The 27,154-nt window shown below is 42.8% G+C and overlaps 1 protein-coding gene across 4 annotated transcripts in view; it reads right to left on the minus strand.

Moving 5' to 3' along the window:
- ADGRA1 (adhesion G protein-coupled receptor A1) overlaps window positions 1-27,154 on the minus strand; it is an 873,110-nt gene that overhangs the window by 817,601 nt on the left and 28,355 nt on the right. The window contains exon 1 of one of the 4 annotated variants that reach the window (XM_033941636.1): window positions 2,770-3,467. The exons of the other annotated variants lie outside the window; for them this stretch is intronic. Within the exon in view, the coding sequence (XP_033797527.1) occupies window positions 2,770-2,990 (221 nt within the window). The 5' untranslated portion in view covers window positions 2,991-3,467. Of the gene's footprint in view, window positions 1-2,769; window positions 3,468-27,154 lie in introns of those variants that run through there. 4 annotated transcript variants of the gene reach the window in all.

Here is a 27,154-nt window from a genome sequence, read left to right on the forward strand (position 1 = left end):
TTAAACTGAATCAGGTTGGGCAGACTGGATGGACCATTCGGGTCTTTATCTGCCATCATCTACTATGTTACTATGTAAATATTGTTTGTGCTTTTAATTACATCAAATTAACTCTCACTAATGAATTAAAAGCATCATATCTTCCTCAATCATGTTTAGCTACATATTTATATAAGATTACATTACATACCAAATTCCCATGTTTATGAACACCTAAACTATCTTAACTAATTTCCAATAGATTCAGTTCCTGCTTGTAAGGGGAGAGGGAGGGGAGACAGAAAAAAATGATTGGATATTAAGCTGTCACAAACAAAAAATTTAAAAAAAAAAGCTTTTTGGATGCTCCTACTAGTTTCCCCTACAAGGCTTTTTGGATGCTCCTACTAGTTTCCCCTACAAGTTTGCTCAAGGTTCGTCTCTGTACTCTTTTGGGAAATGTGGAATGTTTTGCTTCTTAAATAAAACAAACCGCAGAAGTAAACTTTATGTGAGAGCCGAACAGCTGTCTAAAAGCTTAACTTGCTTAAATTGTACTTAGCTGAGTGGTAGGTGAACAATAGAGAACACATCTGTTTAGTTACTAAGATATACATCTAGTAAGCGTATCCCAAATGTGTGGACTTACAGAGAAGCACGTACAAACGGAATTGTTCACACAGCTGGACCTGCTCGCACAGCTGGAGTGATAGGGCCCCCCACCCCTCCCCTTCACCTTCCTAAACCAGTTTTTCGTTAAATTAAGAACTCTACAGAGACAACTGAAAATGAATGAAATTATTAGGGGGTAACGAATGGCACATGACTGAGAGATCTAGTATAATAACCCTTCTATGTCAAGTTCAGTTTTTAGATGGACTGAGAGGTTGCTCACAACTCTTACACCAGCCGACAACTGTGGGAGCTCCCTTGCCTGATTGCTTCAAGTGCACCAGACTGGCAGGACCCTTTTATAAGTGTTCCACATTTGTAAGCAGATACTGCATATGCATATCTGCTTCCAACATTTTATACAAGTATGCACCTTGTACTATAACATATCCACAAAACAGTATCACAGAATTAATAGTACATTCATCTTCTTTTCCTTAAGGCAGGGGTCCCCAAAGTCCCTCCTTGAGGGCTGAATCCAGTCGGGTTTTCAGGATTTCCCCAATGAATATGCATGAGATCTATGTGCATGCACTAGAGGTCTGCATGGGAATGGGGATCACAGGAATCCCATGGGTCCTGCGGGGGTCCCGCGGGAATCCCCCCTAACTCACGGGACTCCCACAGGGACCCCCCCCCTCTGGCCCACGTGACTCCCATGGGGACCCTCTTCTAGCCAATGGGACTCCCACGGGGATGGAAGGCTTTGGAAGCAGGGTTCATCCATATAATATAATGGGCATGTCAGCCTTAGTAAAAGAGGAGGTTTATAAGTTAATTACCTGAACAGAAAACAAAAAAGGGTTCCACCAAAGACATTCCACAAGGAAAACAGCAGCGCACACACAAAAGAAACTGTGGAATTGATGATTCTGTCAGAAGTAATTGCTGCTTTTTATGGGGGCGGGCAGGGATGGAGGTAATTCCTTGCAGGGATGGGTGGGGGACAGAGAGGATCCGGGTGGGGACGGAGAGGATCCTGGCGGGGACGGGTGGGGATGGGTTGGATTTCTGTCCCTGCGCAACTCTCTAGCATGCACTGCTTTCAATGCATATTCATTGGGAAAATCCTGAAAACCCGATTGGATTCGGCCCTCAAAGAGAGACTTTGGGGACCCCTGCCTTAAGGTATTCAGGAGTGCCAGTATTAGCCAAGTGTTTTTAATGGCTATTACAGTATATGGCGCTGGCCTTGTACTATAACGACACATTCTGTTCATTTTGTCAAAGCATCATCTAGTCTGCTTAACCCAGAGGTAGGCAATTCCGGTCCTCAAGAGCCGGAGCCAGGTTTTCAGGGTCTCCACAATGAATATGTATGGGATGGATCTGCATGCGCTGCCTCCTTGAGATGCAAATCTATCTCATGCATATTTATTGTGGATATCCTGAAAACCTGTCCTGGCTCCGGCTCTCGAGGACCGGAATTGCCTACCCCTGGCTTAACTGAACCAATTAATCAGTATGGGCGTGGAAGCCGCTCCCTTCTCAAAGCAACAGAGCCAGGAGGCAAAACCATGCACTTCTTATCAGGGCATAATAGTCGGCAGGGCCAAGGGAAGGACACTTCAGACCAGGATCGGCTCTCGCAGGTAGATCCGCGAGGTCCGCAGGATCCGCGTTTTACCCCTTCCCGGATCCCGGCCAAATCCTATCACGGGGCAATCGAATTGCCTGTTCTACGGATATTTCATGACTGTGCATAAAACAGGAGCGCATGAGCAACGCAGTTCTTTCAGTGGGTAGGTCATACTTTTTGATTGCAAACAATCTTACACCAGACTGCAGTTTGCGCGCATACTGTACTTGCGGCGGGGGGGGAGGGGCGCGAGGTGTTCGCGGGAGCGCAAACGATCGCAGCATGGAATGGCTGGGACGATGAGACGCGCTAAGAAGCAAATAACGACGCTCCGTTTTTATTGTGCAGTGGGAGCAGTTTCCTATCCGGGAATGGGGGACTTTGACTGCTTTGCTGCCTAAGATCAGATAACAAAAAAAAATGTAATCACAGGGGTGGGAAACACCGAGCCACGGAGTTTAAGCCTGAAAACGTCCGCGTAGCATAAAGAACGCGCGTCTGTCCTCGGGATGCAGCTAGAGAGAGGAAGCGCTACTTACAGGGTGACGGTCTTGTCGGGCAACAACGCGGGCTGCAAAGTTTCCGCCAACTCTCCTCCGCCGCAAACCACTTTGATGCGACTCGTTTGCCTCCCGGGTCCCTTGGAGCGCTCGGCAGAGCACAGGCAGCTGTCAACGATCACGTCCGGGCAGTCTCGGCTGCCGAAAGAGCCCCCCGCTACCGCCGCCACCACCAAGCCGAGCAGGCAGAGCAGCTGCATAGTGACCCCTGCCCATTCCGAGCTTGGTTCGCCGGTGCTTCAGGGCGGCCCGCTTTCTTGACGGCTGCCAACTTGCCCTGGGAAGTCCGATGCCCGCCTGGTATCAAGTGGGGGGGGATCGAGGGTGACTGGCGCCTGCAGCCACTTTTCAAGTTCAGAGTGAAACTGCTGCCTTCAAATCTCCAGTCTTCTTCCCTCCTGCTCCGGCTACCATCCGTCAGTCAAAAAGCGCGGCCGAGACATTCCCAGAACACATCAGAGACAGCCGGAGAGCAGGAATCCTGCCGGCCCGGGGTCTGAGAGCTTCCTCCAGTGTCGAGAGAGGGTGATCCCGGGCAATGACGTCACTCTGGGGTCCGTTCCAACCTCCCCCCCCCACCCTCCGTTTCCTGAGGGTCTCGTCTATCCCCCTCCTAGCCTTACTGAACTTGCATATTCACGTGCAATACACGCGTAGGAATAAATAGCACCGTTCACAACCCAGATCTCTCGACTTCTACTAGCTGAAAAGTACACCCAAGTAAAACTTATGACAGGGGAAGGGATTGGAACTTTTTGTAGTTCTACAACCACACTCAAAGCGGTTTGCCTACAGCAGGGGGTCTCAAAGTCCCTCCTTGAGGGCCGCAATCCGGTCGGGTTTTCAGGATTTCCCCAATGAATATGCATGAGATCTATTTGCACGCACTGCTTTCAATGCATATGCATTGGGGAAATCCTGAAAACCCGACCGGATTGTGGCCCTCAAGGAGGGACTTTGAGATCCCTGGCATACAGGTACTTCCAAAGCATTTTCCCTATCTGTCCCTCTGAGTTCACAATCGATCTAATGTGCCTGGGGCAGTGGAGGATTAAGTGACTTGCCCAGGGGCACAAGGAGCAGCTGGGGTTTGAACCCATGACTTAAGGGTGCTGAGGAGACAGCATCTAATTGTTAATTTAGGGTTACCATATGGCTTCAGAAAAAAAAAGGAGGACTGATTGAGACATCCAAGTTTTATTTCCATCTCTTTCCCCCCCCCCCCTGGAGCCATATGGTAACCCTACATCAGGGGTGTCAAAGTCCCTCCTCGAGGGCTGCAATTCAGTTGGGTTTTCAGGATTTCCCCAATGAATATGCATGAGATCTATTAGCATGCAATGAAAGCAGTGCATGCAAATAGATCTCATGCATATTCCTTGGGGAAATCCTGAAAATCTGACTGGATTGCAACCCTCGAGGAGGGACATTGACACCCCTGCCCTACATTAGTGGTTCTCAACCCTGTCCTGGGGACCCCCCAGCCAGTTGGGTTTTCAAGATATCCCTAATAAATATGCATGAGAGAGATTTGCATACCTGTCACTTCCATTATATGCAAATCTCTCTCATGCATATTCATTAGGGATATCTTGAAAACCCCACTGGCTGGGGGGTCCCCAGGACAGGGTTGAGAACTACTGCCCTACATATTCCTCTCTCTCCAATTGTAAATCCAGTTCAGTTTTATTTAGTAGCACTTAGTCTGTTGACATTTCTTCTCATCGCCTTTGTACACGACTTCTATTCAGAACTTGTATTTCCTTATCAGGAATAAACTGTATGTTTTCCTTTTTCTTATCTTAGAGAATCACTTCAAATCATAGTAAGTGGTTGTGAAAAAAATATATTTAAAAAAAAAAAAAAAAAAAGCTTGTATTGCAATGCATCTGTTCCTACTTAATGATTTCTTTAGTTATACAGAATGTTAGTATTGCGATCTCAAAAAAAAAAAAGCCCTCTAAAGGCTTACAAGTTATCACTTTTCAGAAACTGGAGTTAGAATTACAAATGCAGCTGGATGGAAATGTGAGAATCATAGGCAGTTAAACCAGAACCAGGCAACTTTCAGCCCGGTTACAGAGAATCTGATGAAAGTCAAACAGCTTTATTCTGGATTTGTAATTCATGGGAGCCTTCTTTCAATCAGATCCCTGTGACAGAGCTAAAAATTGCTCAATTGGATTTGAATTCTTCCTAAATAAAAACTATTCAAGCTTGGTAACATAGGCAATGGGGACCTCCCACCCCTCATTCCGGCCCCCAAATAAAAGACATAAGTCAAAAATTAGACATGAGAAAATCTAGTGGTATCAAAAAATAGCCCGAGACCATAAGGCTCAGTTCAATCACTGCAGTACAATCCTGACCTAACTCCAAATCAGGAGATCCTCTAGCATCTGCTGCCTAATGTGATGTGGCTGGGTAGCCAGTATATACCTCCAAGCTGCTACAGAATTGACTAGCTACATACACTAGCTCCTTTGCAGAACCTCACTGAAGTTCTTCCACCATGATTGCTTCTAAATGAGCATCATTAAATGCTCCAAGTGTGCAACAAGAATCTAAGGGCTGGATTCTCAAAACTTACTGTGTCCATAATGATGGTCGCTAAACTGGTTCCAGCCAGTTTAGCATGCCAATATTTTACTGGCCAATTATCAGAATGGCTCACTATGGTCTTTTCCACGCTCCCTAGCAGTGTCCAACTCTGTCATTTAAATTTATTAAATGAAAATTCTAGGTTATTCACTATCATTGCCGGGTGATTCTGTAACCGCAGTGTGCTACATTTGTGGGCAAATGTTCCAGCAGGGTCAGAGCACTGATTGGCTCAGGCACTGACAGGAAAGTAACATTTGACAGCTAGGACACCCCCCCCCCCCCGGCAAATTAAAAAAAGACGCCCACTCCCTCTACACCCCATGTATCTTAAATTGAAAGATAGCAGGAGGGATGCCTGCTCCCTCCTAATGTCAGGGTCTCCCACACCCCTTATGACCCCCCCTGCACCCTCCTGTACCATGAAGATGATGGTTGGCAGGAGAAATGCCTACTCCCTGTGGACAGCAGGCCTGCCTCTTCAAAATGGTGAGCTTTCCCCTTCCTGGTGCATCCAGGGATGCACTGAGGAAAGGCCTAAGGCTCTGATTTGCCCAAGTGAATAAAGCCCCTCCTTTGGGAGATGCCTTAGATGCCTAGGCAATCGGAGCCTTAGGCCCCTCCCTAGTGCATCCCAGGATGCATCGGGAAGGGGAAGGCTCTCCATTTTGAACAGGCAGGTCTACGGGCTGGAGGGAGTAGGCATCCCAACTGTCAGTTTTCATCTTCAAGGGAGCAGGGGCATCGGGGGGAATGGGGAACCCTGATGGCAGGAGGGAGTGGGAATCCCTCCTGTCATCCATCACTTTAAAGTGCAGGAGGTAGCAGGGGGGGTGCTGTGGAGTGGGGGTGGGCAGTGGGATGGAGTGGGCATTCCTCCTACTGGGGTGGGCTGGGGTGCTTGGCAGTGGCAGGGAGTGGGCATCATACATATTTCTTCAAACAACATATAATTAAACCCTGGAATTCGTTGCTGGAGAATGTGGTGAAATCAGTTAGCTTAGCATGGTTTAAAAAAAAAAAACGTTTTGATAATTTCCTGAAAGTCTATAGGTCTTTATTAAGATGGCCTGAGGAAATCCACTGCTTATTCCTAGGATAAGCAGCATAAAATATGTTTTACCACTTGGGATCTAGCTAGGTTCTTGGGATCTTGGTTGGCCACCGTTGGAAACAGGATGCTGAGCTTGATGGACCTTTGGTCTATCCCAGTATAGCAATTCTTATGTTCCTATGTAGTCTAGTAGAGGGGAACGTATATGGTGTGGGCCGATGGGTAAAGAAGAAAGACGAGAGGGAGAGTGTGGATGGTACCAATGATCTAGACAGGACTGGGAGAGAGACTGTGGGGTTCATAATCAAAAAATAAAGACTTTTTTAAAAATGTCATGTCGACACTTGGACGTCCTAATTGCCAAGATGGCCAAGTGCCAATTTTCAAACCATCTTTCTGGATGTCCTGCTAGGCATTGTAGCGCTGTGCATCCAAAGATCCAGGAGGCATGTTGGGTGGCATGTTATGGGCGGGTTTTGAGGGTGCTTAGACTTGGACATCCTGTATCTATAATAAAACATTTCCTAAGATGTCCTGGACAGAACTTAGATGCTTTGAAAACAGGTCTAGATCAGAACATCTAAGTGCCAAAAAGGTATCGAAACTAACCAGATGACCACTGAAGGGATTAAGTAATGACCCCCACATACATTTCCCCAGTAGTCACTAACCCCCTCCAACTCCCCCAAAATACGAATGAAACAGTACAATAGAGAGGAGGATCCATCCCCATAAGCCACTCTAACTACTACATTTATGGTGGGAAATGTGAGCCCACCAAACTATACTACCATAATGGTGCCACCTGCAGCCATAAGGGCTATTGGACTGGGTATACAATAGTAGGTTTGGGGGGAGTTTTGGAGGACTCGCCATAAATTATAAGGGGATTTTGGTGAAATGTACACATGGTGCCCTTTATGTAAAGTTCACAGCAGTGCCCTCTATTGACATGTCTATGTGGCCAGTCCATTACAATGCTGGCCCCTTCCATGTCCAAATAGTCTAGATTTTAACGTTTAATTTTGACATTTCTGTGGTAGAAAATGGTGAATAAATTTAGGTTTATAAACTACACTATAGTAGAGCCCCCCAATGGGAAAAAACTAATATATATTGTCTAAATATTCCCATATAATTAAGAGAAAGTGTATACCACTAATAATTCAATTATACTTAGGAAGAGACCTCAGTAACGGAGCCCACGCACAGTCGTTTTCATAGACCGAAATTTCAGCGCGGTTGTATGCTCCTTTGCTCCAATCATCGGTCTCCTTCCTATGTGTCTTCTACCCTATGTTCTAACTATTTTATAAATGAAATATCATTATTTATTCTCAGTATTTATTTTTTTAATCCTTTTTTCCTTACTTTAAAAAATACTCGTAGTTTATCTAATATGTCAGGTATCTACACTCACTCATTAGAGACCAGACTGACATCACTCACACATTTCTAATTTCAAATTGTTGTTAAACATTAATCTTTGTGAAACAAGTACTTAGCTTTCATTTTTTAACTTTTGGTTTTCATTTTTTAGTAGAGCTCGTATATCTTGTGATACCAACGTGGCCAGCGTTTCGTAGACTTCAATGTATGTCTACTGCTTCAGGGCTGTTTCTCACGTACAACAAGCTACTACAACAAAAAGAAAATGTTATATATTAAGATTAGTTTTTAAAATTGTAAGTTAGCCCTTGCAAACCTTAAAGGCTAACAATTCTACTTACTCGTTTAACCCATACTATCAGTCATCTCAGTCACACTCGAAATGGCGACAGCCTCTATTTAACACGGCAACGTGATGACGTCAGGTAAAGGATCACTAACGTCACAACGTAACCGATAGCCATAGCTAGCCTATTAGCATTCCCCGTTACTTCATTCATAACATTCAATAGAAATGTTGCCACTCTATATGTTTATTTAATCCATTGGGATATAAGGTATTCAGACGATTGATCCATCTTTGCTCATGCTGAGCAAGAATTCTACTAAAATCTCCCCCTCGTGTATTTGGTTTTAATACTTCAATGATCAATGCTTTTAAAGTTGAAAATTCATGTTGTTTGGCTATACAATGCCTCGCCAGTGGAGCACCTAGATTGTGGTTTTTAATGGTGCTTTTATGTTCAGTCAGTCGGACACAAAATTTACGAGATGTCTGACCAACGTATATCAAATCACACGGACATCTTATGACGTAAACCACACCCTGAGTTTTACAGTTTGAATTGTGTTTAAGGATATATTCTTTTTTATCTTTTGGGTTAATGAATCGATTAGTACATTCCATTATACTACACAAAGAGCACTCCCCACACTCATGATGGCCCGAATAATTTACAACTTCTGTAGTTTGTTGCTGAGGAAGTTGAGACGGGCAAAGCATTTCTTTTAAATTCCTGGTGCGGCGATAGGCAATTCTTAAAGAGTAATCTTTGAATGTCCCAGCTATTTTTAACATCGCCCAGTGCTTCCTGAGTGAACGTGCAATTTGATAACTATTCTTTGAGTAAGTTAGTACACATGTCATCTGCTTGTCATCTGCTGAGCTGGTGGTCATCTGCTTCGGTTGTAGTAAAAGTTCCCGATGATTATAATATGCTCTTTTATAAGCCCTAGTTATAATATTAGGGGGATACCCTCGTTGTAAGAGCTTATCCTTTAGGTGAGTGGCTTGTTTTTTAAACTCACAATCAGAGGTACATATACGTCTGATTCTCAGAAATTGAGAAAACGGCAGGCTCGTTTTTAGAGACCTAGGATGTGCGCTGGAAAAATGTAACATAGCATTACTATCTGTAGGTTTGGTATAGACTTTAGTGTCAAAAACCCCATCAGTAATTTTGATATGAACATCCAAAAATGATAACTCAATCTCACTGCATATAGAGGTAAATTTTACTTTGGGATGACATATATTGATGTATTCCAAAAACATATTGAGCTCAGCATGACTGCCATTCCAGATCATGAAGATGTCGTCAATGTACCGGACCCATAACTTCATTTTATCTTGGAAGCGTGATGGATAAATCCATTTTTGTTCGAAAGAGTCCATAAAAAGATTAGCTACAGATGGAGCCATTGTAATGCCCATAGCAATTCCTGAGCTTTGTTGAAATAACTGGTCTTCAAATATAAAAAAACTAGTTTGAAGAACAATTTTAGCCAGTTGGTAAATAAAATCAGTGGGGACCCTGGGGTTCACTCTCATATCCAGTAGGTTCCTAATGATTTCTAATGCCTCTTCTTGAGGGATGATAGTATATAATGAGCAAACATCAATGGTAACTAATATAGACTGTTTATCCGGTGTAATTTGATTGATAATTCTCAAAAATTGAGTAGTGTCTTGAACATAGGAGGCAGTTTTTTTCACAGCATCTTGTAAGAACTTATCAATGTAAATTGAGGATGCTTCCAATAGAGCACCTCTGTTGGAAACGATCGGTCTCCCCGGAGGAGAGCTTAGAGATTTGTGGATTTTTGGGAGAAGGTAAAAAATAGGAATTTTCGGATATTTGACATTGAGAAAACAAAATTCTTTCTTAGTTAAAAAGCCTTTGTCCAGTGCCTTCTTCGTCAATATGTTGATTTTTGACTGTATATATTCAGTTGGATCTGTGGATAAACATATATAATCATCACTTAAGAGCTGTTTATATGCTTCTTTAAGGTAATCCACCCTATTCATGAGCACTATTTTTCCCCCTTTATCAGCTCGTCTGATTATTAATTCTTTATCTGCCATTAAAGTTTTAATGGCCAGATTTTCCTACCGACTGATGTTATGGGCACGTTTAAATTGGCCCTTTATATTAATTTGAGTAATGTCGGCTTTCATAAGATTATGAAATGTTTCAAGCACCGGGTCAACAGGACCTGGTGGGACCCAGATGGATTTAGGGGGAGATTTTAGTAGAATTCTTGCTCAGCATGAGCAAAGATGGATCAATCGTCTGAATACCTTATATCCCAATGGATTAAATAAACATATAGAGTGGCAACATTTCTATTGAATGTTATGAATGAAGTAACGGGGAATGCTAATAGGCTAGCTATGGCTATCGGTTACGTTGTGACGTTAGTGATCCTTTACCTGACGTCATCACGTTGCCGTGTTAAATAGAGGCTGTCGCCATTTCGAGTGTGACTGAGATGACTGATAGTATGGGTTAAACGAGTAAGTAGAATTGTTAGCCTTTAAGGTTTGCAAGGGCTAACTTACAATTTTAAAAACTAATCTTAATATATAACATTTTCTTTTTGTTGTAGTAGCTTGTTGTACGTGAGAAACAGCCCTGAAGCAGTAGACATACATTGAAGTCTACGAAACGCTGGCCACGTTGGTATCACAAGATATACGAGCTCTACTAAAAAATGAAAACCAAAAGTTAAAAAATGAAAGCTAAGTACTTGTTTCACAAAGATTAATGTTTAACAACAATTTGAAATTAGAAATGTGTGAGTGATGTCAGTCTGGTCTCTAATGAGTGAGTGTAGATACCTGACATATTAGATAAACTACGAGTATTTTTTAAAGTAAGGAAAAAAGGATTAAAAAAATAAATACTGAGAATAAATAATGATATTTCATTTATAAAATAGTTAGAACATAGGGTAGAAGACACATAGGAAGGAGACCGATGATTGGAGCAAAGGAGCATACAACCGCGCTGAAATTTCGGTCTATGAAAACGACTGTGCGTGGGCTCCGTTACTGAGGTCTCTTCCTAAGTATAATTGAATTATTAGTGGTATACACTTTCTCTTAATTATATGAGAATAAATTTAGGTGCCTTAAGGTTGGATGTCCTTGCAGTCAAGACATCCAAGTAGACAATTTTTGCAAAAACATTGTAGATGTCCAACGGTTTCAAAAATAGACATTTCTCCACCCCCCACTTTGGACATCTTGCAGGAAACATACAAGTCAGACTTAGATGTCCTTTTCAAAATTGTCCATCTGTGTGTAATATAGTTGGGCTGTAAGGGAAAGAGGAGTAGGGGCCAAGGTTAACGTGGGGAATGAGCTAGGGTTGAGGAGGGAGGAGGGAAGAGAGACTGGAACTTTCACTACTTTACAAGCCCCCTCTTTTGGACACGAGTCCTTTTCTGCTGTGCTCTTCATTTAAATTTGGTTTGATTATCCTAGCTAGTTGTACCCATAACGCATTATGGTTTGTTTGTTTTTTCTTTTTACTGCTAAAGTAATGTGTGCTGAGTTGAGCACCCCTAATCACTTTGAAAAGTTGGCTCCTATGTTTTTAGTTCCTTATTGTGAGAACCAAAGTGGGCTTCTTTTCCACTTACTTTTATTTACTTTCCTAACAAACTGGTTTGTTGTCCTTTCATTTTAGAAGCTGGGCTGTTGGAAGATCCAAGCCAGGAATAGGGTCACATCAATAAAGGTCCAAACCCCCATTCCATCCTCACCCAAGTGCACTGTTGGCGGGAGGAGTTCAGAGCAAGACTGTCTAGAAAAAGATGATTCTACATCCTCACCCCACAGGCACACTAGAACAGAGATAGATGACATCAGAGACTTCCCACCACCTCCACTACCACCACCAGAAGAAGAATAGAGACATCTTTGGAGAAAAAAATCAAGATGAATTACAAACACATGAAGTTCAATGCATGGCATAGAATTAAACCGAGATCATGTGGAGGCACTGCTGAACAGCAAGGCATGGCCAAGAGATCAAATGACCCATATGCTGAAGAGGAAAGCCTGGGAGATTGACAGGAGCTTGTCTTAAAAAAGAGAAAGCAGAACACTAGGCTGTAGTGAACTATGCAGATGTACAGAGCACAAGGGAGGCAGGGGCTGTATAACTGCCTCTTCTGTTCTGCAGTGATGTAGTGAGTGAGACAGGAATATTTTTACATCTCAGGTTGGTCCTGACAGAAAGGTGTAGAATGGAACAGAAGACATAGACAGACAGACAAGCAGCTTTAATGAGATGCTTGACAGAAAAGCTAAGTCAGCAGGAGTACCTAGGAGCGAGACAGAAGGTGAGCACAGATGGGCGTACATATGTAAAAATGTATTCATTCCTGTCTTGGTATGCACAAAACTATCATTTGGAGAAATTTTCCCTGAACAAGCAGACATTGAGGGCAAAAAGAGAGCAGGAGCATCCAGTAGCAGCAGAGAAGAGTAAAATCAGCAGAGTGACAGCAAAGCCTAGGACAGGGGTAGGCAATTCCAGTCCTCGAGAGCCGGAGCCAGGTCAGGTTTTCAGGATATCCACAATGAATATGTATGAGATGGATTTGCATGCACTGCCTCCTTGAGATGCAAATCTATCTCATGCATATTTTTTGTGGATGTCCTGAAAACCTGACCTGGCTCCGGCTCTTGAGGACCGGAATTGCCTACCCCTGGCCTATGAGATAGGCTTCAGCATAGAACTTTGCATCGGTGCTATACACCATTTGACATTAGTAGCATAATTCATAGATTACAGAGCTCCATTCGTTTCGTACCCTTGATGCTGGTTATTTTTCACTGAAGTGGCATTCTCATATAGCAGTGTAGGTTTCATTATTGACTTAATTTAATTGCACTCAAATTATTGCTCAAATTTAATTCATAGACTCGGGCATTTAAAAAAAAAATCAAATCAGCTCAGAATCTTACTGTGTAGGCCAAAGGAATGTTTATTTTCAAAGAACCCTATGACCACTCTCCCTCACATGGTTATGGAATGTTAAAGCTGAATAATCCTTGACTGCCATGGAGTTAATTAACTGTAAACAATACAGCAGTCTCAATTACTCATCAAGGAAAATCATAGGACAGGTAGAGAATAGGATTATTGTCTCAATGCAAATCACCTCAGTTACTGCACATCTTTGCTTAAAGATGACTATTTGGCCTCTGAGACTTTTTTTTTTTGACTTGGCATCAATTGTGAAACCTATGTTTTGAATACAAAATGTATTTATTGGATTACAGTTATAGTAATGTCCCCTTTCTGTTTTACACTTCCTAACTATACAACTGAAATACTGTCAAAACAAGTTGTACAGCAGCAGTACTTAAGAACATAAGAGTTGCCGCTGCTGGGTCAGACCAGTGGTCCATCAAGCCCAGGAGTCCGCTCACGCGGCGGCCCTCCAGTCAAAGACCAGCACCCTACCGAGACTAGCCCTACCAGTGTACGCCCTTATTTAGTAGGAACTTGTCTAACTTTGCCTTGAATCCCTGGAGAATGTTTTCCTCTATGACAGACTCTGGAAGAGCTTTCTAGTCTTCTACCACTCTCTGGGTGAAAAAGAACCTTTTTACATTTGTACGGAATCTATCCCCTTTCAACTTTAGAGAGTGCCCTCTCGTTCTCTTAACCTTGGAGAGGGTGAACAACCTGTCCTTATCTACTAAGTCTATCCCCTTTAGTACCTTGATGTGCAGATTCAGCTTTCAAACCAACTTTGGCTCATTAGACCATTAGAAACTAATGATTCTATGGAGGAAAGATTTGTGACAACAGCTATGAATAGGAAAGTAGGCCCACCCACTGGGCAACATTCATTTTGGTGCCTCAAATGTTAGCCCTATTTCTGGGTATATTTGACCTGCTGATTCCAAAAATGGCATCAGTTTTCTCCTATCAGCTCTAGTTTTTGAGATACAGAACATGTGCCATATACCACTCTTCTCTCTGCTCGCTCATTAAAAAATCAGGATATTTTAATGTAGTGTTTAAATTAATATCTTTTAAGCATGAAGGAAACATATTAAAAATTAAAATAGTGTCCCAAATAACCCCAGGAACAGGTTAAAAACAAACAAACCCCAAGGCACCAATAATTTTTTGCTGTTGTTGGCCTGTGTAATTGGTGCCCCCTTGCTGTGGCTGGTGGGGATCCCCAGTTGTTCCAACTGAACATAAGAATTGCCACTGCTGGGTCAGACCAGTGGTCCATCATGCCCAGCAGTCCGCTCACGCGGCAGCCACCAGGTCAAAGACCAGAGCCCTAACTAAGATCAATGCTACCTGCGTACGTTCCAGTTTAGCAGGAACTTGTCCAACCTTGTCTTGAATCCCTGGAGTGTGTTTTCCCCTATAACAACCTCCAGAGTGCCCTCTCGTTCTTCCTACCTTGGAGTGGGTGAACAACCTGTCTTTATCTACTATGTCTATTCCCTTCAGTATCTTGAATGTTTCTATCATGTCCCCTCTCACTCTCCTCTTTTTGAGGGAGAAGAGGCCCAGTTTCTCTAATCTCTCGCTGTACAGCAACTCCTCCAGCCCCTTAACCATTTTAGTTGCTCTTCTCTGGACCTTTTCAAGTAGTACTGTGTCCTTCTTCATGTACGGTGACCAGTTTTGGACGCAGTATTCCAGGTGAGGGCGTACCATGGCCCGTTACAGAGGCATGATAACCTTCTCCGATCTGTTTGTGATCCCCTTCTTAATCATTCCTAGTATTCTGTTTGCCCTCTTCGCCACCACCGCGCATTGCACGGATGGCTTCATTGACTTGTCAACCAGTACTCCGAAGTCTCTTTCCTGGGGGGTCTCTCCAAGTACCACTCCGGACATCCTGTATTCGTGTATAAGATTTTTGTTACCAACATGCATCACCTAACACTTATCCACGTTAAACCTCATTTGCCATGTTGCGGCCCATTTCTCAAGCGTGTTTATGTCCTGTTGCAGGTCTTCGCAATCCTTCTGCATCTTCACTACTCTGAATAGCTTCGTATCGTCTGCAAATTTAATCACCTCACTCATTGTACCAGTTTCCAGGTCATTTATAAATATGTTGAAGAGTACAGGTCCAAGATGGGCATGTGCAAAAACTGAGCATATGTGGGGGCCAACAGCAGCGGCAGTGATAGCTTGGGGATACTGCTGCCAGCTACCCAGTTTGGAGAGTTCTAACGAGGAGGAGGTTTTCATCTTGGGGATGCTTGCCAGCTCATATATTTAAATTTTGAGTTGTGGGGATGGGGAATGGGCAGAGAGTGGATGAAAGGTGGGGCTGGAGAAAATTTCATGCCCACACACTTTAGGCTTAGGCCCACCCAACACTGGACATCTGGCTATGGCATTAGGGTGGAATTCAGGATACAAGACTCTGGATTTTGAACAAAGCTATGCTCATGACTCCTTACACAGGCCTGTTGCAGAATCTAGAGAGAGTTCTGACAGAGGATGGTAAACTGAGAATATGCTGGTAAAGGATCTATGTATTCCTGCAATCTACTCATGTTATAGCTTGAGATTAATCTGAAGGGTTTTTTTTTAAATCCTCTTTAGCATATACGAGGTATACACCAGAAATCATTAAAGAAATGGCATGTGAATGCATGGTAGCATTGCAGATATTTATAAAGATAACAACAATTTATTATTTCTATAGCACTACCAGATGTACATTAAACTTGGAAGAGACAGTCCCCTCCCGATAGAGCTTAATAATAATAATAATAATAATTTATTTCTTATATACCGCCAAAGCCATAGAAGTTCGAGGCAGTTTACAACAAAGAAGGACTGGACAATCAGTGAATATAGGTACAGTCAGAGAAAAAAGGTAAAACAAAGAAGGGCAGGACAGTCTGTGTAAAGGTTCAATCCACAATTTAATTATGACAGACACACAGGACAAAAGGGTGAATCTATATATTGTAGGTTGCACAGATAGGCAATTAGAAGGGGAATGATGAGGTGGATAGAGTGGGGGGACTATGGAGGGAATGACCAGCAGAAATGGGTGCTTTATGAGTTGTTTGGGTTAGGATTTAAATGCAGCTTCATAAAAGTGGGCTTTCAGCCTGACGTACCAAGTAGAGAGTTGCGCGGGGACAGAAATCAAACCCATTCCCGCCCATCCCCTGTAGAATCAAACATGTCACCATCCGTCCCCGCTAGAATCAAACCCGTTCCCACTGGAATCAAATCCGTCCCCACCTGTCCCTTTAAACTTAAGAAGTAGTTATTTCATTTAAGTATGCTACTGAATTAAAGGCTCTGGTAGAGGCCCATTTACAAATAAGCAAAGACACTTTATTAATTTGGCAATATTAATTGGGAAGAATACATACTTTGAAAGTGGGTTTCTACCAGGGGTCCCTCTTGCCAAGCTTGGCAGGCAGCAGTAGCGTCCCTGAGTCACAGATGCTGGCACCTCAGTGGCTCATGGATGCTGCCAGCGACTGTTGTACTTGATGGAGGGAAGTTATGGCTGTCTCTAGAGGAGGTCTCTGCTGGCGGTGCATGGGGATCCCCCAATGGCCACAGTAAGTACTTCAGCACTGGAGAAATAAAACCAGAAATGCATTTCCTTTTCTTTTGAACACAATTCAAAGACATCTGCTATATACATTTACCAAAGATAACATATTTTAGTCAATAAATTCAGTTTTTTACCTTTGTTTGGAGACTTATTTTTCTATCAAGTTGGTCCCAGTTTCTTTTTTTCGCTTTCCCATTTTCCGTAAATTTATCTATTGCTGTCCATTGGTTCCTCCTACCATGGTCCAGCATGGCCCCGGACCATGTGCAGCATCTTTCGCCCCTGCCCACCAGCCTCATGCCCAACATTTCTCCTTCTATCACCCCTCTCCAGCACCATGCCACATCTCTCCCTCCATTCCCTTCACCACTATGTCTAGCATTCCTCCCTCTTGCATCCCTTTCAATCTTTCCCACTGTCTCCTTTCCACCACATTTCTCCCTCTCATCTTTCTCTTCCCCATCATCTGTACTTCACTCCCTCCCTATGACCAAAAATTCTCCTTTCTTCCATTCCCTGTGTACACGACCATCTCTGTCCCTTTCACTGACACACCCACACCCAATTCTCCCTTTCTATTCCCTCCCATCCTCCATCCTCTCTCCCAAGTTCATGCCTTGTGTCCAAAAACGCACTCACTCCCTCCCCCCTTTTGTGTCCCACGTTCACCTCCCATGCATCTCTCCCTGCACTCTTCAGCCCCCTCCCCCTTTCTTGGTCCTCATCTTTCTTTCTTTCCACTGGGTCTGCTCCATCCATCTTTCCTTTCCATCCCCCACCCTCGTTACTTCCATCTGGTACTCGCAATGAGATCCCCCCCAACTCCTCCCGAGCTCTTCTGCCTTCTGGTGACGCCACTTCCTGTTTCCAGCAGAGCAGAGGGAAGGCTTTGTTCCAGCATGATCACCGCCAGAGCGAGGGGGACAGAGAGCGGTGCCTAGGTAGCACGGCCAGATGAGGGATGGAGTGGAAAAGGGGGGACATGCTTAGCTTCTTCGCAGCACCCACTGGATGGGGGAGTGGAGGACTGAAAAGGAGTGGAACTCCAGCTTGCTCGCCTGCACACTGGACTGGCGCAAAGCCTTCCCTCCAACGTCAGCTCTGACATCGGGGGGATGACTTCCTGTTGGCTGCGTGTGCCTTTCGGTTCAAGCTATCTCCAACCCCGCGGGATCCCTGAGACCACGAGGGGCATCCCCACGAGATCCACACGATCCAAGGGGGGGAACCCATGGAATTCCAGTCATCCCCGTTCCCGTGCAGCTCTCTAGTACCATGTCAGGCAGGTTGTTCCAGGCATACAGCGCAGCAAGGAAGAAGGGATGGAGTTGGCCATAGAGGAGAAGGGAACTGTCAAGAGAGACTTGCCTGACAAATGGAGTTCTTGGGACGGAGTGGAGGGAGGGATAAGAGAGGAAAGATACAGAGGAGCTGTAGAGCTGCATCCTTTCTTTTCCTATGACTTCTGTACCTGAACTTCATGCTTAAAAAAATGAAAAGGCCCAGATTATTATTATTATTTTTTCATTATGGGTAAGCTACTTTTGGTTTCATACACTTCCAGTACTGCAGAATCAATATTTAGGACACGTATAATATTACATCCCATCATCAATTCCAAATGTGTTCAATGTCATCCACTTGAATTTCTACCCTCAAAAAGCATGAGGAGATCAGAGAGTAAAATGAAGAAGACAAGGAACGCAAGTAACATCTGTTGCAAGATACATCATCCCTGGAACTCACTTAGTAACCCAGATTCCAATTGATTTATTTACAGGCCCACCCCGTTGTCCCTGTGCACAATCTGAGGCATATCACTAGATTTGGCAGGACTGAGCCCATAGTGTTCTGTCGTATCCCTGAACTGTATGCTCTGTTCCTCTGGTACCATTGTGTTTATGCTTGTTGTGAATACAATAACGCCTTTTTACACGGAGAATGTGAGTCTCCAAATGTATCATTTTTCCTTCTGAAAAACTCATATTTCTGCACGAGTTTACTGCAGGTCAAGTCTGTGGTATGTAGAACAGTGATCCCTGTGCCCATCTGTTATAGTCACTGTTCTAGACGCAGTGTTATCTCCATAATAGCAGTTTTAGACTTATATTAGGGTACTGCTTTCTATCTGCAAGATTTTTTTACATTTTACAGGTTTTAGTAATGTAATAAATATTAGCACTCAATCAAGGCTGAATAAGTGGTGTCATGGGGCAATAAAGCATCCATTAAATAGACCAGTTCATTCACCAATAAAAACAAGACAGACATAGAACAGATGACTCATAAATGTGCAGATGTACATGGCATCTTTTCCAGGTTAAGATGAGCCAAGCAGAAATTTTATTTTTCTCAGAAACGTCCATCTTTGGGATTACCCACAGAAACATGCCTTCTAGTGTAAACAAACAAAGTAAATTTACGATGACAGGACATGTAAAAGCATCTTTTAACTATAGAAAAGCATAAAATGCCAGCTTTCAACTTCTTGCGAAAACGCAAGTGGTTGCTTTCATCTCTCAATTCTTGGAGTAACATATCCCACACAAATGGTCCATAATACAAATTAGGCTGCTCTCAGACAGGAAGAACTAACTTAGCAGTCTCTTCTATAAGGATCTCAATGACTATCCGATGCACAGCTAGATGGCATGAAACTTCTGTATAAAATGAGTAATACAACAGATTTATCACTCTAAACGTATACATCTGAATCCATCTTTCAGTGGCATTCCTAAGCCTATTAAGGATTCTATTCAGTTACTGGGTATCATCCTAGAAGCTGATTTTTCCTTTCACTCCATATTTCTAAGCTAGTTCAAAAGTCATTTCTGGTGCTCAAAAAGATTCATTCACTTAGGCCTAATCTCCCCAATCGAGCACTCTGTACTTTGATTCACACTATTGGATTACTGCAATTCTTTCTTGGTGGACTTCTGGCTTACCCCGCAACCCATAGGCAGTGGAATGCTTTTTTGTTTGGGAGCCCCAAAAGCTCCAACCTAGTCCCAGAAGGATCCTGTAGCATAACCTCTCTCTCCAAGTCCCACCTCCCCCCCCCTACCTACCTTCCCCTGTCGCTGTATTTTTAAATTTTCAGGCAGCCGCCGCACAGCATCAATGAGCTGGCCTGCTCCAGAAGGCCTTATTCTGCAGTGACTTCCTGTTCCCGTGTAGGTGGAAAGTGTGAGTCCACCAAAACCCACCAAAATCCTATTATATTGTCATATAGGTGCCCCCTGCAGCCATAATGCTTCAGTACCTGAATGTATTTATATGTCACTTAGGCTATAAGTGACATATAAATACCAGAAAAAATAAGGGATATTGGGGTAGTAGACAGGTGGGTTTTGGGGGAGTTTGGAGGGCTCACCATACATTAGAAGGGGGTTATGGTGAAATGTACTTCTCACATCCTTTATGCGAAGTTCACAGTAGTGCCCTCTAAGGTGCCCCACTGTTCTATTGGCATGCCTATGTGGACAGTCTGGCCCCTCCCAAGTACAAATGATCTGGATTAGAATGTTTTGAACTTGGATGGTTTTGTGGTCAAATATGGGGAATAAAGTTAAGCATCTTAAAGGTTGGACGTCCTGGTGACCAAGACATCTAAGTAAATGATTAAAAAATAAATAAAAAATTGGACGTCTTGCGATGTTGCTAGTTTTGAAAATGGTAATTTATCTGCCTCTGCGTTTGGATGTCTTGCGGGAAACATCAAAGTTAGACTTGGACATCCTATCAAAAATCTTCCACATTACACTTACTGCCCAGGAACAAAAATCATGTTATTTCCTAATTGCTCATACCTTAAAAGTATAGAAAATGTCTTGTTATTTCCATAAAATGTTGATTTTGTGACAAGGATATTCAAATTTTGCAATTTACCTATTTAAAATGTGAAAACCAATCCCTTCATTCTTATAAAATCATAAAAAAGCAACATATGAATCACAATTAACATGTATTTATATTGAAGTGATATAAAGAGGACCAAAGAAGATTTAGAAGTGAGTAATTTTTTTACGATTTGCAATTATATTGTAAATCACTTTCACAAATCAGCCTCCAGATGTAGTCTCCCATCATTTTCTCATTATATTGTCCTTGGTAGCGGTGTTCAAAATCCATTATATCCTGGTGGATGCACTTACCTTGCTCCTCTGAGTGTGCTCCCATGTTCTCCCCTAATTTCTCAAGATGAGCATCAAGGACATGGACTTTTTACTGTAATTCTTCACCAGATTCTCAACCAACTCCATGTATTTTCCAGCCTTGTGATTGCCCAGGAAGCTCCAGCCCACAGGGACAAAGCTGTTCTAAACCACTTTCTCCTTAGTTAGCTTCTTGGGAAATTCCTTGCATTCCAAGATCTTCTTTATCTGTGGTACGATGAAGACACCAGCTTTGACCTTTGCCTCATACAGATTAGGGAAGATGTCTTGAAGGTACTTGAAGGCTGCCGACTCTTTATCTAGAGCTCTGACAAATTGTTTCATTAGCAGGGAAACTTGGTAAAATCACCTTGGAGACCCATTAGAAATGCTACCATTAAGAAGCCTCAGATGACTTCCCAGTCATACTCGTCTTACTTCAAAGCACCTAATAAGATCTTGATGCTGTTCAATCCTCTTTGAGGTGCACTGAGTTATCCAGTAGAAGAGATGGATACTTGTTCTCGTTATGGAGAAGTGCAGCTTTAATGCTCCTGGATGAGCTGTAAATGAAGAGACATCACTTTTTCAGGTTACAGGTGATTCCAGTTGCCTCAGACTTGTCACATTGTGGCAGAAACAAAGCCCATCTTGATGGATGAAGAAGACGGAAAAAGCTTGATGTTTTCTCTGATCTGTAACTTGCACAATTTCATCCAAGTTTCCCTGTTTGAGCCTAGGTGTCAAAAACTTGGCATTGGACTTAGTGAGATTAAGATCTCTGATCAAGTTGTTGAGGTCTTTTCGGTTTGGATAGTAAGGGTTTCACTCAGCAGCTGCACCACTGATATTGTAAACTGGATCTACAATGTTTCCCTTACACTCTGACTTACTGTTCTCTTCTGAAGACATCTCTGAGGGAGTGGTATGGGGAGCTCAGGGCAATGTAGCACCAGGGCGATGGATGAAGGAATGTACGGATATGTGATTACAGAGGCATGCTTGCCAGTTCGACATTTGGAAGGGACTACCATGCAGAAGTAGCAGTTGCTTGAGTGATCAGTGGGTTCTCGCCAAATTCTTGAGATAGATTCATGGCTCTCTTTTCCCCTCTGGGTCATTATGAAGAAAACCAAAATTAAATTGTGTTAATAAAAACAATACATTTATTTCACCTATGCCTAATGTTTTTGAAATTTTTGCAACATATTTCATATAGGATATATTTTCAAATAACATTGAAAAATCTGAAATTTAAATATTTTTTAAAATTAAACTTTCTAAGAAATTTTATAGCAGACTATTCCATCATCCTTATGAAAAACAAAACTGTATTTTCTTCCAGAGTTTTTTGGCAGTGCTCGCATTTGAAGTGAGGTGTCCAAGGTTTGTCTTGATCCGCAACAGGCCAGGGGCATAGCTATGGGTGAGCCTGGATGGACTTTGCCTATACAATTTCAGCTCAAGCCCACCCATTTCTCTCATGGTTTGTGCATGTGATAGCACCAGGGTCAGGCTGTAGCACCAATCCCGCTTGCAGTAGCACCGAGAGTGCAGCCCAGTGCACCAACTCTGAGGAGGGGTAAGTCACCACCCACCACACCCCCAAGTCCAAAGGAAGAGGAAGGCAGGGCTCAATGACACACTTACGAAGTCACACTTCTCCAGGGCAGACCCACCCACTTTGGCCTCAGGCCAACCTAAAATTGGTTGTCTAGCTTCGTAATACAACAGGCATGTCAAAATCTTAGCAGATTCTTCTATGGAGCACTTTTTCCCTCTTTTCTTGATAAATTCTATATTTTTGCGATGATGTGCAACTACTCATACCAATGAACCAGATCTACCTACAGCTTTCAGTAAACTGGCCCTCTGTCTGACAGCATCTCAGGAATGGACAAATAATAAATTCTGCCTGAACCCAAACAAAATAGAGATATTTGGGGTTCCTAACACAAGTGGACAAATATCTGATTTCAAAATGTATTTTGGGAAGTATGAACTCCCATAAATCACTGGTCAGGAATCTTGGGTTACTGCTAGACTTGTCACAAACTCTGATCTTGCAAATTCAAATAACCTTTAAAAACTGTCTCTTGTCATCTTTGGCAGCTATGAAATTTTTCTTCATATATTAAAAAGACAAGTCTGACCACAGTTGTCCATACCATGATAACCTCATGACTTAGACCAGTGGTTCCCAACCCTGTCCTGGAGGAACACCAGGCCAATTGGGTTTTCAGGCTAGCCCTAATGAATATGCATGAAGCAAATTTGCATGCCTATCACTTCCATCATATGCAAATCTCTCTCATGCATATTCATTAGGGCTAGCCTGAAAACCCGATTGGCCTGGTGTTCCTCCAGGACAGGGTTGGGAATCACTGACTTAGACTACTGCAATAACCTATACACTGGTCTAACCAAAAAGAGTTTGCATCGGCTGCAACTAATTCAGAATGTTTCCGCATGACAGATAGAAGGCATGACCACATCACACCCTTCCTGCACACAAAATGGGCCAGAATACTTAAAGAACAAGATAGACTTTTATACACCATCGAGACTGCAGAAGTACTCTCAAAAATAGAAACATGATGGTCCATCTAGTTTGCCCATCTGCAGCACCAACACTCTCCTTCTCTCCTTCTCTCCCTAAGTGATTCCATGTGCCCGTTCCACGCTTTCTTGAATTTAGACATAGAAACATGATGGCAGATAAAGGCCAAATGGTCCATCTAGTCCGCCCATCCACAGTAACCATTATCTCTTTCTCTCTCCGAGAGATCCAAGATGCTTTTGGATAACAACTGTCCTTTTAATGACTAAAACAAATTATAGCTTTTACCCCACCTGTTGTTTTTCCCCTAAGTGTGCTTTTTTCTCAGAGATTGTAGTTCTACTCTTCTTTCCTAACTGTGTATAGTTAGTATATAAGTTTTTGTATGTGTCTACTAACCCAGTGATTCCCAACCCTGTCCTGGAGGAACACCAGGCCAATCGGGTTTTCAGGCTAGCCCTAATGAATATGCATGAGAGAGATTTGCATAGGATGGAAGTGATAGGCATGCAAATTTGCTTCATGCATATTCATTAGGGCTAGCCTGAAAACCCAATTGGCCTGGTGTTCCTCCAGGACAGGGTTGGGAACCACTGTACTAACCTAACCTGGTTCTGTTTAATATTTTAACTCTAACTTGTTTTGTTTCTTTTTTAAGATATTATTTATTTCTGTACACTGCCTAGAAATTTGATTAAGCGGTATAAATTTTTTTTTAAATAAACTTTACACTTGCTTATCCCAGGCCCTTTTGAATTCAGACTCAGTCTATGTCTCCATCACCTCTACCGGGAGACTATTCCATGCATCTACCAGCCTTTCTGTAAAAAAGCATTTCCTTTACTTCTGAGCCTATCACCTCTTAATTTCATCCTATGTCCTCTCATTCTGGAGCTTCATTTCAAATGAAAGAGATTCACCTCAGGCACATTTATGCCATATTGGTATTTAAACGTCTCTATTATAATCCCTCCTTCTGCCATTCCTTCAAAGTATACATATTGAAATCATTAAGTCTGTCCCCATACACCTTATTATGAAGACCACCAACCATATTAGGAGCCTTCCTCTGGACCAGGGGTAGGGAACTCCGGTCCTCGAGAGCCATATTCCAGTCGGGTTTTCAGGATTTCCTCAATGAATATGCATTGAAAGCAGTGCATGCAAATAGATTTCATGCATATTCATTGGGGAAATCCTGAAAACCCGACTGGAGTTCCCTACCCCTGTTCTGGACCAACTCTATCCTGTTTATATCTTTTTAAAGGTGCAGTCTCCAGAATTGTACACAATATACTAAATGAGGTCTCACCAGAGTCTTATACAGAGGTATCAATACCTCTTTTTCCCTACTGGCCATATCTTTCCCTATGCACCCTGGCATCATTTTAGCCTTTGCTATCACCTTTTCAACCTGTTTGACCACCTTTAGATCATCACATACTATCACACTCAAGTCCTGTTCCTCTTTCATGCACAAAAGTTCTTCACCTCCTAAACTGTACCATTCCCTCAGGTTTTGCAAGCTAGCATGTCTTAGTATTAAATGTTAGCTATCAAATTTCAGACCATTCTTAAAGCTTCGCTAGGTCCTTCTTCAAGTTAGTCACACCATTAGAGGTACCTATTGCAGATTTGTGTATCATCCTCAAAGAAGCAAATCTTACCCGATAGCCCTTCAGCAATATCGCTTATAAAAATGTTAAAAAAGAACAGGCCCAAGAACTGAACCTTAAGGCATACTACTGGTAACATCCTCAGATCAATCTCCATTGACCACTGCTCTGTTGCTTTCCACTTATCCAGTTCTAATAATTATACAGAAAACAAACAGCAAACAACAGTGTCCAGCTATTTTGTTTTCTGTACAACATACATTTGGTTCCCGAAATAACAAAGACTCCTGAAGCAGGCCATTGCCAAAATACAGTTGTGTCATGTCAGCTGTTATTCAGTAAAGGTTTTTCAAATTGTACATGTCTCCATTTCTTTTAGCCACTTCCACTCTTTGGTTCCTTCTACATCTGCTGCACAGTTTTTTTTCCTTCTCTTTTGTTTGCGCTAAATGCATATACACATTTTATAAAATACTACTCATATTTTGCTCAAACTCCTCCCCTGGGCACAAATATTGTACAGGTAAGGGCCAGCTTGCACTGTGCATACTTTCAGCCCATTTTGTGCGTAAATGATTGTTTTACAAGCAAAACTGGTTTATACAATGTTCTAATAGGCTTCCGTGGCTTGCCCGGGTTGAACCAACAATATTCTCCAGGTCTTGCTGCATCTGGTCTGATAGAACCGATGTTCCAGCCATCACACTGTGGCTTTCTTCTGGGTATGCTGTGAGGTCTGTAGTTTGTCTTTATATATAGCGGGTCCTCAAACCTGATTCTTGACCAATGGACTTCACCATAGTTCAAATTGGTGACCAAAAGATCTTCCTGCCTCATTCACATCAAGTTCTAACCAATCGGGTTTGAGGAATCACTATATATAAAGACAAACTGCAAACCTCATAGCATACCCTGAAGAAAGCCATAGCATGATGACTTAAACATCGGTTCTACCTGATCAGATGCAGCGAGACTTGGAAAACTTCAACAAGCATGGTTTATACAATTTCTGTTCACAAGTCAAAAATATATACTTTTATGCATATATACCTCTGGGCAATTATGGCGCTATTATCAGGGAAATTGCCTTGGGTCCCGTACCACAGGGGGTCCTCAAGCCTACCTAAAGCTAAAAGAGACACAACTTACTGGAAGGCTTTGGTGTGCCTTTTCTAATTTCTACTCTGAACTTTAGCGCATACAACTCCAAGCTTGTTTATGAGTATTTATTTATGTATATAAAACACTGCTTTACTTACAAAAAGGATTATAAAATTACCTCCTATTGGTTCATTTACCTCTGTTCAGGACTTAGAAAAAATTTCACGAGAGTTTTATTTTCAGGCAAATACAATAATTGCAGTTTACAATCCAGAACAGCTGCTAGAAGGCCTTTACACATCTTGACAAGTCTGAATAAACCTTTTTGTATGGTTTTAGAATTTCACCTGCCCTCTGATGAGCAATATGTTTTCAGCTTCATTACAATACATATGTTTCTCATTATTCTTTGTCAAACATACTGTATAGGGTTATTCTGCTGACATCAGCAACATCTGGAAAAATGCAGAGGAACACCTCGCGTTCCCTTAATGGGGTAAAACTGGCAGCTCATTTGCCAAACTACACATTTGGCTTCACAAGCAGAAGTTTAAATAAAGGACCCCCCAGTAAAATATTGGAAAAGTCATGGAAGTGCTGCTGAAGGATAGGATAGTGAATTTCCAGAAATGCAGTGGACTACAAGATCCAAGGCAACGTGGTTTTGCCAAAGGTAAATTATGCCAAATGAATCTGATTGAATTCTTTGACTGAGGGCAGTGGCGTACCAAGGGGGGGGTGGGAGGGGCGGTCCGCCCCGGGTGCCAGCCCTGAAGGGGTGCTCCCGGCCTTGCCGTTCAGTCCCCCCACACCCCCGAAGGACCGCTGGCCCCACTGACCTTCCTGCACCACCTGTGAAGCAGCAAGCAGCAGGATCGCGAGGTCAGCTATCCCTTGAGCTGCTTGGGCGCTGCTTCCTGCGCCGCGGTCCCGCCCCTCCTCTGACGTCAGAGGAGGGGCGGGAACGCGGCGCAGGAAGCAGTGCCTAAGCAGCGCAGGGATAGCTGACGTTGCGATC

Source organism: Geotrypetes seraphini, chromosome 4 (assembly GCF_902459505.1).
Source record: "Geotrypetes seraphini chromosome 4, aGeoSer1.1, whole genome shotgun sequence".
Lineage (NCBI taxonomy): Eukaryota > Metazoa > Chordata > Amphibia > Gymnophiona > Dermophiidae > Geotrypetes > Geotrypetes seraphini.